The 20,065-nt window shown below is 37.4% G+C and overlaps 1 protein-coding gene across 2 annotated transcripts in view; it reads right to left on the bottom strand.

Annotated features, from left to right (window-relative positions):
• AK5 (adenylate kinase 5) overlaps window positions 1–20,065 on the bottom strand; it is a 101,524-nt gene that overhangs the window by 77,547 nt on the left and 3,912 nt on the right. For both annotated transcript variants that reach the window (XM_037403787.1, XM_037403786.1), the window contains exons 4-5: window positions 13,753–13,922; window positions 13,522–13,635 (exon numbers count right to left, since the gene is read on the bottom strand). In XM_037403787.1, the coding sequence (XP_037259684.1) occupies window positions 13,522–13,635; window positions 13,753–13,922 (284 nt within the window). The remainder of the gene's footprint in view (window positions 1–13,521; window positions 13,636–13,752; window positions 13,923–20,065) is intronic.

Here is a 20,065-nt window from a genome sequence, read left to right as displayed (position 1 = left end):
CAAACAGTTACAGAAGAGATACCTCTGGTGCCTGAAGGGGGAAAAGCAATGATAGGCCTGCTCTCTTAGAAATCCTGCTAAATGTTCACATGCAATCTTCAGAGGTCACCACTATTTAGTACATGTGGTGGAAAAACCACAACTCATAGAATCATTTAGGCTGGAAAAGATCTTTAAGTTCAGCAAGTCCAACCACAAACCTAATACTGCCACGTCCAGCACAAAACCATGTTTCTTAAGTGCCACATCTACCCATCTTGTAAAGATCTCCAGGGACGGTGAGACAACCACTTCTCTGGGCAGCCTCTTCCAATGCTTGACAACCCTTTCTGTGAAGAAATTTTTCCTAATATTCAATCTAAACCTCCCCTGGCACAACTTGAGGTCATCTCCTCTTGTTGTAAAGTCACTCAGACACCTGAATTCACAGGATTTAAAAAATGGGTTTACAAGTATATATTAACCATATTCGTAAGATCGTAAGATTTTTTTCTTTCCTCTACCCAGTTGCTATAAAGAAATCTACCTCTCTTTAAAAACTCATCTAAAAAACTTTTTCTCGCTAGCTTAGTTTTGCCTTTTAAGACATATTAGAATTCTCTGTAAGAAGCATCTGAGATAAAAACAAACTCTGTTGTACTGAGCAAGTTTTTATCTGATTACAGATTAGAAATGGGTTTATTTGTTCTCACATACAAGCACAAAGTAATTTCTGCTCATTTTACTTACCTAAAAAAAAGTTCATACTTTAACTAATATCAGTAAAAAAAATAGCTTACTATTCTAGAAATTACAGAATCTAGTTACATTACAAATGACGGCAGATGCCCAAGAATACTAAATAGCCATTTTTCTCATGTTTCCTATCTACAGAATAATTTTGTCTTTGTTCAGCTTGATACTATGTAAATTGGATAGTCAAATTTGAGCTAAACAAAAGAATCAGCAAAACATCTACTTGGATTCTAACTACCACTGCATAAAGAAGGAACTGATGTATATCTTTATGCTCATTATACAGTTGTTATTATTACATTGTTTTTGAGGGCCAGAACAAACCAATTATGCTTCTGAATACTCTTTATATCTAGGTCCCTCTACCCAAGGATGTTGAATTGCCTAAAGACAACCATATACTAGAGTGAATAGTCAAGACTTCACAGGTGGAAAATCTGAAAAATTAATAACCAAGTTTAATAAAAAAATTCCCATCTAGCTGGGCTTCTGTCATTTGAGGGAACATAACCTGAAGCACAGTCTGGACTTTTCTCCTGGCAGTCTGAACACAAAAAGGTTCTTCTAAAGCCAAACAAAACAACTTTTCAAAACTGGGGTGATGGTCATTAGCCTTTACAAAGGAGGTCACTGACAGAGTACAATACAGAGATTAGGAAGCAGAAAGTGGCTAAAAAGCTAAGCCATTTTCAGACAATAAAGGACAGTTTGACAAGCAGCACTAGCAAGCAGGATGGTGGCCTCTATCATTACAGATAATTAAATAGGGCTTTAAAGAAAACCAAATCATTTTTGCACACTTTGTAGATGATCGCAGATATGAGGACACAAACTAAAACCCCCAAAATACTAATTCTGGTTATTTTTAATGAGTATCTATTAGATTTTGAAACAATTAACCTTGAAATTATTTTTTTTAAATAACTGCCAGAGGGACAGAAGCTCTCTCCTACTTCTAACACATGTACCTCTAGGTCAACAAAACCAGAGTATATTTCCTCCCCTTTTCAGACTACTCTAAATACATAATTGATAGAGTTATTCTGTCCTTTCACGGGATGAATTAATTATGACTATTTTACTATTACATAAGAACTTTAAGGCACATAGTTATTCACATGGAAGACTATGAAAGTAAGTTTCTATGTAAGGCTTTCATGCAATATGGGCATTATTAAAAGTAGCTCTGTTAAATTAAGGTTGCTTCATTAATAGTAGAAGCATAATGAGGAATTTGGGAACGTAAAGAGCATACAGTAGTAAAGAAATCCAACTTATGACACAGGTAGATTCTGAAAGAAAATGCTACAGATTTCAAAGCCTTTTAGGTCACGGAACACTATCTCATGAAAGGGAATGGCTGATGCACATTGCAGCAGACTGAGGACGGAGGCATCTTAAGTCCCAGAGTGGGTATTCAGCTTATTGGAGCTTCCTAACACACATTACACAGGGACTCAGAGATTATAACTGCAAATCAGGGATCTAGTAAAGTGAAGGACAAAAGGAGTTTATACAAGTGAGTAATTTTATTTAGCATTTCCATTTCCATGGATCCTAATAACAGTGAAGAAATTAAGAAATCTTTAGATGCTTCAAGCTGTAGCCAGCCTTCTCACTTTCAACATTCACTCCCAAATGTCTTCAGGACTAGCATCTACCACGTTGTGAGGTCTGTGCAGTCATACCAGACCTCCCCAAGCATAGAACTTAAGCTTTTGCATATTAAATAACTTCACATACAGCATCAAACCTTAGAGAAATTAGAATAAATAGATCATTTATGAAATTATTAACCCAAAAGGAAAAAGAGGAAGGAGACAAAGGGAAGGTCTCCTGTTTCACACAAACATGACAGTGCAGCTTTCCACAGTCAGTCTCAGGTCTTTAAAGAAACTGTGGCTGAGTAAGTGCAGCCCCACAGCAGGGAAAGGATCTGAATGCCACCATGACACCACCAGGTGTGCAGGTCCTCATCTGCTTAGTTCCCACAAACTGCACCAGCTTCAAAGGTCAGTTCCTTTTTAAGAAAATAGGAAAGCACGACCTGCGCCTAATTTTTCTTTTTTCTCTAATTCTAAAATAAGGATAATAATGAGGTACAGCACAGTAATTACGGGTGAAATAAATAAGGTTTTAATTATTTCCTATTGCTTTTTAAAATGGAAAATTCTCTACAGGAGCTGAGTACTGTTGTTCTTAATTTTTTGACTAGTAATGGCAACAATACCAAAATATAGTATCAAAACCCAAGAAACTAAAACTATTTTTTCCACTCTGGCTTTTGTAATTTGAAATACATTTCACTCACAGAAATAAAATGTCAATGAAAACAATGGTTTAAAATCCTTAGTTCAAGAAGTCTAGTTTCAAATGCAGTGTTGTCTGAAAGGTTTTCTGAAGTGGAAAAAAAAAGTAATTCAAGCATGTTTCTGGTAGGAATATGAAGCAGATTCTGATTATGTGATAAATTCATCCTTTACCTGCAGAATATGCAACTTTATCATCAGAAAGTAGTTGAAAACCATTTAATAAATAGAAGCCTTTGCTTGGTTTTAGATGCATAAAAGTGTAACATCTCTTCTATATCCATAGGCATACAGACCTTACATCACTTAAATATATTTCTCCTACATGTATTTACAGCCTTCAGGGTAAACCCTTGAAATGCTATTGATGTTTCACTCCTGTTCTCATGAACCACCCTGCTTCCACTTACCTCAATTGCACCTGCCTGCAAGGCATGCTTATAAATACTTTAAACTGGAATGTAACAGGCTAGCGTGAACATATGGACATCTGGGATTACTTCTCCAGAAACATATCTAGTTCTTCTACGTAAATATAAGTACAATCTGCTTTTTTCTAACAAAGGAAAGGTTTTTTTCATTACTCATTTGGAAACAAACCTATTTTTTAAACTCAGAACTAACTGTTGTTGAGTTTTATGACTAGGGAATCAGTTTTATTCCCAGACTCAGCTTGTAGAAAAGGTGTACAGAACCAGCACAGACAGAAGAACTGGATTCCCTCATGCTGATTTCCCATAGCACGCTCATCTTGTGCTGAAGGCACAAGGTCTTATTCATGTCCAGAAATGCAGGTGAGGAAGGACTGTGGGGCTCAGGGAAGTGAATTTGACTAGTTAATAACTGGAACTCAGCAGAAGGGAGAATCTTTGCCTGTGTGAGCAGACAGCTTTCTGGTTATTCACAACCTTCTGAATTTTAAATGCGACAAAGAGCATATGGCGTACAACTCAGAATAAAACTGGTCGGTACATCCTCTCATTTTTTAGAACAGTAAATTCTATTCTCTTTGGGTCTAGATCTCCTTCCTAAACTGGAACTAGGAGTAAATTGAGAGTAATTCCATGCAAGTCAGTGGTGTTATTGACATAAGGCAGTATAAGTGGAAAGATGCTCTCTTCTCTCTGGGGACATCTTCTACATCTTCTCTTGTTAGTGACAGTAGTGTGGCTGTTTGCTAGAAATTAGATGATTACACTCTCTCTCATTATGCCTCATTAGGCAAAAGACAAAATTGCTCTGTTTCTTAATTCCTGGTATGTTCTACTAGATACTCTAGAGAAAACTTAACTGACAGCTCATGAACAATTGTCATTAATTTAACTGCATTTTATTCTAATTGGTAAAGGTTACTAGCAAGCTAGTTTATGTCCATTGCATGGGTGCTCTCCCTTGTGATTACTGATTTGCTTTTTATAGTTCCATCTCTGCTGGGTTACTAGACTGTTTGCATAAGTTTTTCTTGTTTTAGTAAAACAAAATCATTAATCATGTTGTCAAAGAATGAATCCTGCTGACAGATTTTTTTCTGCTAACTGCTTTTGAACTATATTTACACTGCTCAAGAGATAAACTTCCAGCAAACTGCTCAGACTACATAATTAGGTAAGAGAGGCATGTGTCTTTAGGGACAACTGGTTCAGATTTTCACCTGTGTAGGACAGCTAGTCAATAGGCCCTATCTGTAAACACTAAGGCTAAGGCTATAAACAAAGGTCTAAGCAGACCTCTGGTTCAGAACTGCTCACCAAGCACCTCCATCTGCTCTCAAGAACATCAGGCCCTCTCCTGAGGGTTAAAGAACAGCAATGGATGAGCTCTCCTTTGGCTAGTTTGGCTAACAGAGAAGAGCCCTTGTCCAGAAAAATAAGAGACCTGAGGTCTAGGATCTCTTACCCAGCAGCAAACTGAACTACTGCTTGCTTTTCTGAGGAGACTGTGTAGCTTCCAGGGGAGGAGAGAAACAATTTTAAGACCATTCCACAGGCTTCCTGCTCAGTCTTGGCTTTAAGAAAGCAATGTAAAACTCACAGGGCCAAAGAGAACGAATGAGAGGAACCACAGCAATGCAGCCTGCTGATGTGCTAGCCCTCCCACTCCCCATACAGATGACTGAGTACATCTATCCAGTGGAGAGGACTGTACCTGAGGCTTATCAGCCTGGAACAATAAAGTGGAGATTTGGGAAAAGGGAGATAAAGTTTAGCAGGGAATGAAATGGAGAAGACACACAGACCATAATGCAGAAGAAACACCTCTACCAGAACAAAAACCTGTTGCAAAGGTTTCCCCTTTCCCCTTAAGAAGACTCACAGAAAGGTTGCACTCATTTTCCTAGCTGTTCCAGAGCACACACTCTTGGCCAGTGACAGAGCAGTTTCCTATGAGCTCTCAGCAGAGCTTAAGCTTGGCAGCTGGACTGCCATAGGTCAGGCAGCCACAAACACCTATATCAAACTTTGAGGGGACTGCAGACATCATTTCTGCTTGGAGGTTTAAGTATCAGACTTGGAGTACTGCTGTCCTTAGCCTGTGAGGCTGTGAGAGGACAAGTCAGTTTTTCCCAGCATCCTGTACTGTGCCGTCTACATAGTTCTACTTTAGCACAATTAATTCCCATAATAATTTTCATAGGGAATATATTTGGGAGTTAAAAAATTAACTTGAATCACAGCCAAGATGAACTAGTTATTCTTTGTGGGTGTAGTGCATTTATGAATATTCTTAAGGACATTTTACATAAAGAATGAGATAAAATTTACTGCCTCTGTTTATCATTTAAATTAAGATTTTACTTCTTCAAATATAGTCTTGTCAGTCAGACCACATAATACAAAAATATTTTTAGGATCATTTTTAAAAAACAGTATCTTTTATCCGGGAATTAAATTATATTCATTAATGAATAGTCATTAATTCTAATACCTGTTACACATTTCCTTTCACTAGTAACAAAATTTACAATTAATATTTTTTAAGCAAACTTAATCGGTACTTAACTCTATTGAAACTAACAAGGTTAACGTTGGTGAAGGAATTACTGAAAGTTATACTATGAATGACTGAAAGTGGGAAAAAAAACCAACTAAACCAAAGCAGTAATTGAAATTAACTGTAAAATACTGAAGTGAAAAAATTGTTTCTCCTGGGAATAGTAAAAACTTATTGCCATGTGAGAGATTACGCAGAAAGTCAAACTGAAGTTTCTTCTTTACAAGTCATTTGAGTTCAACACACAGAGGCATTTCATTACAGTCTTACTGGAGAGGAAGATATTTAGCATGCTCGAGCATGCTGGTACTGTAGGTGACTCGCTGAATTTCAAGCTGACAGGTTAATGGTAAATAAACCATTTTCTCCTTGGCATTTTCAAGTGTGCTTGGAATCTAAACACCTTACTACTATTTGCACTCAGCAGAGATCATGGACACACTAGAAATTTGTGATTTAGGATAGCTTTATGCCTAGGCTCAAATTGAAAGGCTAAATAAATTAATACTAAATCTGTACTACTAGGCAAAAGGATTTTGAAATTATCAAAATCCAGAAATTAACATATATTTAAAACAAATACATAAAATGGAAGTTCTGTTTGCTTTTAAGACATTTAAATTCATGTTTTCATTTTTTCTTCACAACCATGACTGCTTGGAACTTTGTTTTAAAGAGAGAACTGAGATTCTCACAGTCACATGACTTCAGGGCTTTATTAAAAGTACCCCTATTGGAAGCGTTGGCAGTATTGACTCTGCTTTCTGGAATTAAGGAATGGGAAGAGTCAGGAATTGGCAACAATCCAAGACTTCCAATGACAGAACTTATGTGTCATGTATTTAGTTTTCAAAGAGAAAAATACAGGCTGTATTTGAAATAATAATTAAAAATCATTACTGTTAGATTTATTATTACTTTATTACAATTAATAATAATTAAAATATTTTTTTTATTTTAAAGCCATTTATTTTAACTTAGATAACAACTTCAAGAAAACTGAAACTGAGAGAAAAATGCAGTGCTCATGGCTATGGGTTCTCACAGGCAGCAATGAGTCTGCAACGAGTAGCTGACCATTAAGGAATGAAGCTGGTGTAAGTGACCAGAATGGCAGAGTTGCTGTTGATTGGCAAGCACTGCTGAAAATCTGAAAACATCACTGAATACATCTTAAAGGCTTCTTTCCTGCTCAAAAGATGTGGATGATATGAACAGTGATATTAACAAAACTCAGTGAAAGATAGGGAAGAAAAGCTTGTAATTCAAATGTAAAATTCCTCAGATACGTAAAGTGCTTTTTAATCCACTTATTCCAGAGTGATATTATTGCTTGGAAGCAGTGTTTGTTACTTCTGGTTCCTAGATCTGAGCAGAAAGAGAAATACTGTGAGTGTTTCAAATGATACATTACGTTATCTTAGGGACTTTAGTCACTGAGATGCGATGCGTCTTAATGCAATTCTGCCTAGCAACACGTTGAGAACTTACTGTCCACATGAGAGTTTGGCAACATAATAAGGAAGAAATTGTCATTTTTTATCTATACCTATGTTTGGGAATGTTAGCATAGGTTGGTTTGCTTTGACTCGTTTACTAAAAATAACATTTTTTCCCAGAGAAAAGTTCAGCTTCTGGATTAGTCAAAGGGATAAAAATGTGCTGGTAGTACCAAGAGCAATTGCAAGCAAAGTTCAACAAGAATTCATTATCATTGAGTATTTCTATACTAGAAAATTATACACGACACGTACTGTAACTAGAGTTCAGACACATACGTTATCCATTTGATATTTTCACAAAATAAAGAGATTATGAAAGCTCAAATAGTGTCAAGTCTCACTAACAGCTATGTGAGCCATAAACCGGAAGAAATTATTTTAGCAGAAAGTTTGTCACATTAGAGATGTCTGCAAACACAGCCCAGTTAGATTTTGCATGGGCCTGCGAAAGAAACCAGGCACCTTAGCTGACCTTCTCCTTTTCCACTACTGTCATGGTTTAACCCCGGCTGGTAACCAAGTACCACGCAGCCACTCGCTTACTGCCCCCTCTCCCCCAGGGATGGGAGGAGAGTTGGAAAGGAATGTAAAACCCAAGGGTTGAGATAAGAACAATTTAATAATTGAAACAGAATAAAAATGAAAGAACAATAATAACGATGACAGTAACAGTTATAATGAGAAGGGGAAGGTAAAGAATAAAATCCAGAAGGAAAGGAAGAAAGAAACACATGGTACACAACAGCCAGTTCCTGAGCAATGACCTGCCCACCCCAGCCAACCCCCCAGGCACATACACCAGGCACGCGCCCCGTGGTATGGAATACCGCTTTGGCTAGTTCGGGTCCGCTGACCTGGCGGTGTCCCCTCCCAATTCCTTGTGCCCCTCCAGCCTTTTCACTGACAAGGCCTGAGGAACTGAAAAGTCTCACATCAAAGCCAAAACACAGCACCACACTAGCTCCTATGAAGATAATTAACTCCTTCCCAGCTGAAACCAGGACAGCCACTACTATGGTGGACTATTTCCAATATAAATTAGTTTGTCTTTCGAATAACTCAGCACAGTTCTTGCTGGTGAAAGCCATGTAGTAATATATCCAAAAAGTTTCATTAAGTAGCGTTCAGGAACTACAGTGTTAATGTTTGGGACCCAGACAGACTTCATGTCCTTTGTGCCTTGTCCTTCCATTGTTCATCACCTGCTTTCCACAACACGCACTGGTGGAGAAAGGGGATGTGACATGGCTTAGATGAAAAAATGTACAGGCTCTCTCCTGGTCCACCTTTCTCTGACCACTGCGGCCAGCTCACATCTAGTCCAAGTTTTGACCTTTTGGCTCTTTATGGGTCCAGATACTTTCTTGACCCCAACTGCATCATGCCTCACAAAACAGGAACAACAACAAAGACCAGACATGCTTTCTTGAACTACAATGATAGGGTTCTGTAGCCTGTTTTGTTTATAGGCCTCCTTTTTTCCTCACATTTGTTAAGTTTCTGTTCCAGCATTACCTACTCTCTCAATATCTTGTATTACTCATCTCAGTTTCCATTCAGTTTAATAACTTGTCCTTCACATTTTCCCCACACAGTTTATTTTTGGTATTACTACATATATTCTTGGAGTTTGTTTCTGTCTGTGTAAACAAAGGCAAAGGAGAAAGGCAATACAGTGGGAAACACGACTTTTAAAATGAATGCTGCTTTGCTTATTTCAAACTTCCATGGGATTACAGATGATGAATATGCATCCCAACATATGACAAAGGATAAATCAACAGTCACCCTTGTCCCTGCTGCTCATTCCTCCCACTGGCACCTGCTCTATATCCTATATGGCTGAAAGAACTGAGAAAGCCAGCATATTCTGTTTACCCTTATACAAACTTACCATCATTATTTTAAGTTACATCATAAAATAAAGCATAAAATGGACCTGCTGGGACAAGTCCAGAGGAGGGCCAGGAAGATGATCAGAGGGCTGGAGCACCTCTCCTATGAAGACAGGCTGAGAGACTTGGGGTTGTTCAGCGTGGAGAAGAGAAGGCTCCTTATAGCGACCTTCCAGTACCTGATGGGGGCTTGTAAGAAAGATGGGGACAAACTTTTTAGTACGGACTGTAATGACGGGACAAGGGTTAATGGTTTTAAACTAAAAGAGGGCAGATTTAGATTGAATATTGGGAAGAAATTCTTTCCTGTGAGGGTGGTGAGGCACTGGAACAGGTTTCCCGTCAAGCCGGGGCTGCCCCATCCCTGGCAGTGCTCAAGGCCAGCCTGGATGGGGCTTGGAGCAACCTGGTCTGGTCGAAGGTGTCCCTGCCCAGGGCAGGGGGGGGTTTGAACTACATGATCTTTAAGGCCCCTTCCAGCCCAAACCATTCTTTGATTCTATGGTTCTGTGAAAAGCCGAAAGTGTTCTAGCTGCTTTATGGAATGAGTAATAATGTAAAGTCACTGTTCAAAAGCACACAATGGCATTTTAGAACCCTTTTAATCAAAACAATTAACAGCTGGTGAAGGCATCATGAATGAGGGAAAACAGTTAAATAAATAGTTAACCCCTACTTCATGGATCTTTTGGCAGTTGCCCTAAATGTAGCCTTGAAATGGCTTGTGTCATACAACCTTTTCTGCTGTTTTAAGGCACATAAGCATGCAGCGGTCTCAAAGGGAACATCTGTAAGAATAAGTTTTCACCCATGACAAAATGAGTGACAACAATAACAGTTCTTATTCAGAACTCTTTATCAACAGATCCCAAGTTTTCTACAGGGGATATCTTTGTAAGAATAAGGCATGTGTATTACTGTGCTGGTTTTAGCTGGGACAGAGTTAATTTTCTTCATAGTAGCTAGGATGAGGCGATGTTTTACATTTGTGCTGAAAACAGTGTTGATAACACAGAGACGTTTTAGCCACTGCTGAGCGGTGCTCACACAGCATCAAGGCCTTTTCAGCTTCTCACCCCACCCCACCAGCGAGCAGGCTGGGGGGGCACAACAAGCTGGGAGGGGACACAGCTGGGACAGCCGACCCCACCTGACAAAAGGGATATTCCATACCATATGATGTCGTACTCAGCATATAAAGCTGGGGGGAAAAGAAGGAAGGGGGGGACGTTCAGAGTAATGGCATTTGTCTTCCCAAGTAACCACTGAACACCTTCCTGCTGCTGGGAAGCAGGGAATGAATTCCTTATTTTGCTTTGCTTGTGTGCACAGCTTTTGCTTTACTTAGTAAACTCTCTTTATCCCATCCCACAAGTTTTCTCACTTTCACTCTTTTGATTCTCTTCCCCATCCCACCAGGGAGGAGTGAGTGAGCAGCTGTGTGGTGCTTAGTTGCTAGCTGGGGTTAAACCACAACAATTACAGATTAATGTGATTTAACTATTTGCATTTTGTCAGATTTCACCGTTTTCTTCAGAAGGATGTTCCATTGCTTAATAGATCTTCTAATTATAAAGTGTCTTACTATTTAATCAAAACTTACTTTGCTGAAATTTCAACTCATTATTTCTCCTCCTCTCACTTCTGGCTAATGAGAACAATTCCGTTCTGTTCTCCTACACACTGCTAGCAAGAAAGCTGTAACATTTATAAGCTGTGGAAAACACCCGCAGCATCTTTAATTGCAGACCTGGACAAATTATCATAACAGTTAATTACTGAATTCTCCACAACTCAACTGCACTTCCCATTAAGGGTTCCCTGAATGCCTTAAAAATGTTAGCATGTTAATGTAAATAACCTGACATGCCACGGATTACTGTCAGCCTCATCCTGTGAAGATGGGTGCCATGTCTGCTGATAGACCCCTTTCCTTACCACAAGACCTTTTTACTTTTGTTTGTAGCATTACGGCTTACTAAACAGAGAATTTTAAAGAAACAAGTGTATTTTATTGTCTTAAGATTTCAACCCAAGATAAAACACTTCATTTATCCCACAGGATTAAATAGATGTTGTCTGTTGCAATATGTACATCTTTGTAATTTATTTCCATGGCCTTAGATATATGCTCATGTAAGAGTTTACTGCAAACATAGGTGAAAAATGACGAGCTTAAACATACCAAATTTTCTTTCCCACGCTCCTACAAAAACTCTATGGTTCCTTCTTTCCTTTTCCTTATTTATTTTAGAACAGGTAAGATTGAAATGTGGCCCTATACGAAGTGTTCTGGGATTTCTTTAGAGATCGTATAGTCATACATCTTTCAGGCAGAATCAGGTTTTGATGAGTATGATTTAGTAAATCCCATTAGACTGAAAATGAAGGAATATATGAAGGAATATATGTAGTCAGGTCTCAAATGACTAAATCCATCCTCTCATTTCTCTAAAAAAAAATAAGACCAGTCTTCAGCATCCCTGAAGCAACAGCAGATACTAAGAAGGAGCCAAATTTCGGATTTCTATGATCTGTCATTGTATCAATCTTTTTTCCATGTAGTTTTCTACAGGAGCTAACCTGGCTGGCAGAGGGGAATATTTCAAGTTAAATAGTTCAAGTTAAAAGATAAAAAGAAAATAAAACCATATTAAATCGGTGCAAAGGGAGGGTTCAAACACACATGAAACAGTGTCCATCTTTCTCCCCTTCTACGGCACAGTACTTACCGCCTGAGCTTTTTCTATTACCTCCTGGACTCCACTTCTGAGTGGTGTTACTAATGGACCCTATGATGGGTGCTCAAGCGTTAACTGGGTTTTCTTTGTAGAAGGAGATTCTGACTCTAGCATAACACAAAGCACTCAATGTAACTCCTGTCAGTTCTTCCAGTTCCACATCCCCCATTCTTTCATCAAACACAACATCAGCACGAAATTGTAACACCAAGAAATGCACTTGGGTCACTATATATACTGGACCAAAAACATAAGGCAAGGAAATGACCATTAAGCCTAAATTTCTGCTGTTTCATTTATAAAATAGTCAATTTTCTCTTTTGTTAATTATAAGGAGATATAGCTGGCAGTCACTGCTATTTTCTGTAATAACTGTTTTGTCTGTTTCCTTTAATTTCCTCAATTCAGTCTTCTAAATTTTGCCCAGAATAATACCTCATAAAAGCACACTAATGAAATGCCTCATTAGCTGCTTTCTTTCGTTACTTCTGTCTTGGCAATGCCACTTAGAATTCAAAGTACAGAAATGGCAGCACACCAGCAATTGTGAAGGACTTTGAAATGCTCTGCATGAAGGCACTCTAAAAATTCAGCACTGAAACTGCAACCTTTACTTGTGACCGTAACTGTTATGTTAACAGCACTTGATCAGAAAATGACATAAGCTGTTTGTTTTTCCACTGCATTTAAGTATTTTTAGATTAGTTTAAAATACACACATGAAAAACAACATGTGAATAGAACTTGGGAATGCAGCTTTAGCTGACTAAACCTTAGAACTGTAGTTTAGAATAAACAAAATGATCTAAATTTCTAAAAAAAGAGCATCATTTCTGGTACAAAAACTTGCAAAACACAGGCAGTTTTATCCCTTACTTTATTCCAGCCTTTTCAATGCACTGTAATAAATGTGAGATTAAAAGCATTGTGAAGATATAAATCGATTTAGGTATGTTTCTCTTAATGTAGATTAAATTGAACAAATAGATATGGAAATGTAATGTCTTCTTCCTTCCTAAATCACTAAGAGAAAAAAATATGGTTAGATTTGTTGTTATTTTCTTCTTCATGAGAGAATTTTCAATACTGAGAAGAGAGGCCTGGATTATTGGTTTTATTATCACATTGTCTTTTTACAAAATACTCTGCCTTCAGACAGGATGTAATATAACATAAACCAAAAGAATAACCTTTTGTCAACCTGTAATTATGGATCTGCAAAGATTTAAAGAGCAATGCTCATTTAGAAATAACATCTAGTCTTTCTTGGAATCTGACTGATGATTTCAAGAAGCTTAACTGTTGTAGAGATGTGTAAGTTATTTTAAGAATAAAAACAATCTCTTACTTGGTCCTCAAAGGAGATTGCCTGGGCAACATCTCTAGGAAATCCATCAATCACTATACCATCTTCATCAGGGATCTGCATTAATCTCTGCTTTATCTCAGTTATGGTTGTTTCCTTTCACAGAGAAAAGAAATTATTTATTTAATATTGTAAAGGAGGTTTTCTTGGTGCACATTAATACAGCATGTACAATTCCTTCAAAAGTAAACACTAACACAGGATACACTGTACCTGAGGGGCCAGTTCTCCAGTAGTAATTATTTTGGCAATTAGGCTCCATTTTCTATTGCTGCTTGTGCTGTGGATCTTCTTCCTTAACAATTCACCAACTGATATGTAGTTAAATCCGTAACGTTCTGCTATTTTCAAACTCTGTGTTCCTTTACCACTTCCTGGGCCACCTATTGTTAATGATAAGCAAAACATTAAATTAACCTTTCATCAGAAGTACCCAATCACACCTGAAATCTTTGCTATCAGCACCAGTTTTCCAACCATTATTAGACCAAATCTTGCAGTTGCATGACTTTTTACCAGCCATTAGAAATAGGTTTCATCTACCTGATCTTAAAGGTAACAGTTTGTATAATGAAGTAAAAAACCCAAAAGAATACAAATCTACTTGTGAATTAAAAATAAAACACTCTTTTAGGCTTGACTTCATTCTAAAGCTTCCTGGAAAGGAATTTTTCTTCATTGCTAGTAGAGGAGCAGACAAATGAACTGGTCCCTTCTTGAAATCTGTTAATCCAAAGATAGTCAGATACTCTGAAGTGTACTCATATCAGAAAGAATCACGCTTGGTTAGATAAGCCAATTAAATCAATGGAGTAGTCATGAAATGGAACTAATAAAATCTGCTTCTAAATATGCTTGCATGAGTTTCTGAGGTTTTCTAATTTTAAAATACAAAAAAAAAATAAAATTAAATAATCAGCTGAGACGTTTCCATAGTGATTTGGTACAAGGACTTTTATTGAACCACACATACTTCTGGTATTGATGCTTGAAGCATCTGATAGAGAAGCAATTTGTTAGGTTCACCTTTCTGGACAACTTGAAGAATAAAGAGACCCTTCAATATAGCACAGACAGAATAGGTGTCAAAATCACAGAAAACAGCTCCATTACATAGCAGGGAATGCTTCTGGACAGCAGAAGCAAGCACACATGTTAAAAAAGTCAGACTACACCTCAACCGAAAGGACACATTATGATGTGAAGAACAGAGAAACTGGAATCCAGTATGTAGAAGTAGGGAATTGTTTTGAAAAAAATAAATGTTTTATGTGGAAAAGTGTACGTTATTGAATAGCACAACAAAGCAAAATCAAAACAAATGTTTTTATATTAATTCCCAACACTAAGTAGCTATATTTTGGAGAATTGTGTGTGAGAACATTGAATTTTATTTCAACAGATAAAGAATTAAGATTTATTAAAAATAAAATTACATTTTCTATGAACTTTAAAAAATACAGCAATGTAATGAAAGTAAATATGAATAGAATGAGCTTCTTGTTAGTAATCATGGAACTCTTTCTCATATTATCTGTATTACTCCCCTAAATAGCTTTTAGACATTTATATAATTAATACAGACTTGACTGCAGGATATTTCTTCAATAAGGTTATGACACTGTCTGTGTAACCAGGTTCAAACCTGTGTCCCAATATTACATTTCAGAGAGCTTTCAGTGTCACCATTAGTCACCAGGAACTGTTCTGTACCCTTGATGCTGTGATGGTAACTCCACTTGGCCTCTGTAACTCAGATCGGGAACCATTTGAACAGAATGCCCAGGGAAACTTGTGTATTGTTAAGGTGTTCCCATACCCTGCCCACAGTTTAGTTATACTCTTGGGGAAAAAAGGTTTTTTAAGTTTAAATAATGCTTAAATCAAGCCAGGTTAAGACAGATGCAAATACAAGCATTTATCCGTAACAATCAATACAGCTACAGATGTTCACAAAACACAAATGAAAGAAAAACTATACATTATCTCTGCACAGTAAGGTTAGAACTGAAAAATATTTTTCCCTCATTCAGCTTGCTGCTACTCTCCTAAAAAGGCATGTGCTTTCTCTCTTCTGTTGGCAGATTATATTAGGTTTTGCAAGTGTTCTTCCATTTCAGTTCTTCTAGGTGATCTAGATAGGCTCAGATTGTTCAGTTTGAACTCTTTCTCTCACAGACAGTTCACCTATCCTCTTTGTTAGAATAAAGGATGTTTCCCTTTTGCAGATACACAAGCATCTGATATACTAGGAATCATCTCCTCCGCTAAAGTGGCTACAAAGCAATTCTGCTTCAGCTGTCCTCGCTCCCTTTGGCAGGACGCTTAGCCTTCCCCACGACAAACTGCATTTCACCAAACCTTACGTTGTGTTTCACTCCTGTATCAAACACACACCTGATACAAATGTTCAAAAAAGATAATTCCATGTAGTTTACAGTTTATTACAGGCTCTTGGTAATCTAGAATGACAGCAGAATTGGAGTAACTGATTCCCAGTGTCGTTTTTCTTACGTTGATGAAAACAACAGCACAAAGAAGTACAGCTAATTGTTCAGTGATTGCTGACAGTTTGTATGGAGCAGAGTTTGCCAGATGAATGAATAGGATTATTAGTCATTACTGGAACATCTATTCACTCCGTGTAAAGATTTCCATAAGCAACCTCTTACTATATATAGAGCCACATATTGCAATCTAATAAGCATAACATATACATAATATACCTCATATATGTGTGTTTAAACATATGTGTAACATTTATTACTATGAATTTATGTGGCTTTATTTACAGTCAATAATCCTAGCTACAAGGAAAAAAGGGGCAGCAGGTTGTGACTGTGCTTCAGAGCAAAGGGTTTATAAAACATACTGAAGCCAATGCTGTGCTTAATTCCTGCAGATATAAAACTTCCAAGGAAGGAAATTCAGCTTATTTCACTGGAGACTCCAGAAAAGTTTGAAAAAGTCTATGTTGCACCCCAGAAACAATAAAGATTCAAAATATATATATAGGTAACATATAGCACATTAGAAACTTAAAATTTGACAAGGAAAATGGTATCTGCATTCCAGCAGAGATACAAAAGATGCCAGAACATCAGGCTCTGTAAAACCATACAATAGCCAAAAAAAAAAAAAAGGTTTTGAAACCAGTTACGTAGACTTCACACTTCTGTTAGGGAGAGCTTTGCTTTGCCATTAAAGAGGGGGGGGGGGGGGGGGGGGGGCAGGGTTTGTGGCGCAGAAGTGGTGTAGTTTGGCACTTCTGTTCTTTCAATTTGAATTTGAATTGCAAGCAGAAAAAAACCCTAGTAAGTATTTACTTTAATGTTCACAAACTTCTCATACATTTTGTTTTTCCCAATCCAAAAACATCCCTTCATAGTAAAATGGGATTATCCATTTACAATCTAGGGGAAAACATTCAGGTAATAAAATAAGTGAAAAGTGATAACACAAAATTACTTCCCACAGCAAACCATTATAATTTATTGAACAATGTATCCATTCCCGCTTCTTTGATAAATCATACTGACAAACTGTTCACAAGAAAGGAAAATCAAATCACTTTTGGTTTTTATTCTTTTCACCTATTCTGAGATTATACATTATTCAAGAAAAGAGTGATTATTTTACATATTTCTTAGAAGATGTCTAGGCTAGAGAACACTTGTTGCATCTAAAATTATGTTTGCTAACTGGTTTCAAGGGAAGATTTGTATTCCCAAAAAGTTTTACTAAAGCAGTTGTTTGAATCTAGTTTTGTCAATGGAAGTATAAAATTTCTATTTTGCTTATACTGTTGTAAAATCAAACCAAATTCACATAATAATAAAATTTATGAAAAGACTTATGATTTTAAAATCTAGCTGTGGGCTGGATATGATGAACCAAGGGACCAGCCACCTGCTGACAGCACTATCCTAGGTGTATCCTTTAAACTTTGACTATAAAAGGAAAATGTATTCTTCTAATATAACTAATATTTTTAATTAAGTGCAGTTTAAAAACATACCGAACTGAGGCTAATGACACAAGGTAATTAATTTTTTAACATCTTTGTACTCAGGCTGTACCAGTAGTAAAAATGTGTTTGTCAAAATATGTTAGGAAACACATTTTTAGACACAATCTAGTTTCCTAGTGTTATAATGCCTTAGAAACTTAATTTTCCAGTGATTCAGATGTGTGCCATCTTGGCTGGTTCCACCTGACTTTCTGAAGTCCAGTCATATACTCACTTTGCAGCTTTATAGCTTTACATGCCACCAGAAGCCTTTTCTGCAAACACAGAAAAGAACAAAAACCCCCAGCTTAATAAGTGGCCTCTCTTTTGCCTTGGAGCTACCTGGTTCATTATAAGGATGACAGATTTCATAAAGCAAAGAAGTTATAAAAACCTTTATGGGAGCATTAAAAAGGTCTTGGGCTAATGCATTATTAAAGAAAAGTTCACCTAATAGGCAAAGCAGAAGACAGGTCTTTAACTTCTGTTAATTTCAGTCCCCAACAATGAATGGGACCAGGACCACCTGAGTCAGGCAGTACGGTTAGTTATCACTGAACATAAATACCTTTTTTAACTGACGTTTTCTCTGGCATTTTATGCAAACAGAAAAATATGCAACACACTGTTTATGTAGAACATTTATCTATTGAAATAATAGTACACTTTTTTTCATATTCTCTCTTTCATTCAATGTATTAGCCATTCTTTTATTCTTGCCGGTGTGTGTTTTTACATGCATTCTCAACAGGAAGTTGAATTTGGGAGAAATTGTCTTGATACTGTACAAAACTGGACAATAGCTGCTAAGCTACATATAGTACTGTGTTTCTATCAGATCACACTGTAATGGACAGATTCAAAGGAACTTAGTTGGAAAATAAACGTGAAATAGCCTTTATGGAATGTTTACAATGTTCCCTATATAAATGGGGGCAAAGAAAAGCTCTATAAAATCCATAGTCTGTTCACTACATGCTGGCGTTCAAGGATTTCACTTCAAACACCCCTGCACTCCGTTCCAGAGGTGAAAGCCAATCCCTCTTCATCCCACCTAGATCAAACTTTCATTCATCACTCTGTTGCAACAGAGCTACATGGATTTCAATGCATTAAGTCTTCTGTGGTCACTGTAAAGGAGCCAGGTTTTTTTCCTTATGAAAAAGAAGGCTAGCTAATTAATTAAGATGAAAGACAGACGTGTTATTTCTCCATCTAATGCAAGCTTTATAGTTCAATGGTGCATGGAGAGATTTTCATGCTCAGATTTGTAATTCCGAAACAAAAGATTAAGAAAATTCAAATGCCCAGGCAATTCTTGTGGTATACCACAAATATCTAGAAAAATGTCTGCTTTCTGTTTTCAGTATATTCCAGTATCACATTTTGGATAATTGCTGGATGCAGAGCATAGAGGACATGCTGTTCTTGTTGATCATAGAATCATAGAAAGGTCTGGGTTGGAAGGGACCTTAAAGACCATCTAGTTCCAAGCCCTCTCCCCTGGGCAGGGACACCTTCCACCAGACCAGGCTGCTCCAAGCCCCATCCAGCCTGGCCTTGAGCACTGCCAGGGATGGGGCAGCCACAGCTTCTCCGGGAAACCTGTGCCAGTGCCTCACCACCCTCACAGGAAAGAATTTCTTTCCAATATTCAATCTAAATCTGCCCTCTTTTAGGTTAAAACCATTACCCCTTGTCCTATCACTACATACTCTTGTAAAGGGAGATTCCACTCTACATCACAGTGAAGACATTTCTATTCTCTTTTACTATACTACATACTATGTTACGGAAGCAGTATCTCCCTTTAATATGAATAATGCTTTATAGACTAAAAATGTGACTCTCCATCACCTGGCACCTGTGCTGTAACTATTTAAACAGTCCAGAGAGTCAGAGAATTAGGCCTGGTGGTAAAATTTTGAAAGACAAACATCCCAGATGACAAGGAAACTATTTCAAAGAAATTAAATTCAGAAACAAAATAAAACATTGACTTAGACTTAAACTGCAGCTATTTCTTAATAAACAGTATGCTGCTTTGAGGTGGAAAGCACAAGTTGCTTAGAAAGGACACTAAACGTGACGCAAGAGAGAACCGGGGGAGACAGAAGAATCAACTGATGCTGATCGCTTACTCTCCATGAAGTTGGCACAGGATTAATTCACCAAATAGATCTATGGATTAATTAATCAGTGCAATGGACCAGTGACGATGTATGCTTACTCCAGCTGGACATATCGATCAGTTTTCAAGGTTCTAAATATAAAGGACAACTGTTCCCTATAACCTTTTTGAGGTGCCTCATGCATTATTTTTAAATATTCTTTTTTGTGAGCAGCTTTGAGTACATCTACGATAGTGTTTTAATTCAGATCTGCAGCACACTTTAGAAGAGCTCTTTGGTTCACATGGTGGAGTTGTCTCGAAATTCATGAGCCAGGTTTGGTTTTGATTAAAACAAACTGGCAGATGTGCTCCATAAGCAAACCATGAGCTCTCCAGCTGCTAAC

This window comes from Falco rusticolus, chromosome 11, assembly GCF_015220075.1.
Source record: "Falco rusticolus isolate bFalRus1 chromosome 11, bFalRus1.pri, whole genome shotgun sequence".
Taxonomy (NCBI): domain Eukaryota; kingdom Metazoa; phylum Chordata; class Aves; order Falconiformes; family Falconidae; genus Falco; species Falco rusticolus.
The sequence above is the reverse complement of the archived record's forward strand: the minus strand, read 5'-3'. Positions and strand labels throughout refer to the sequence as shown.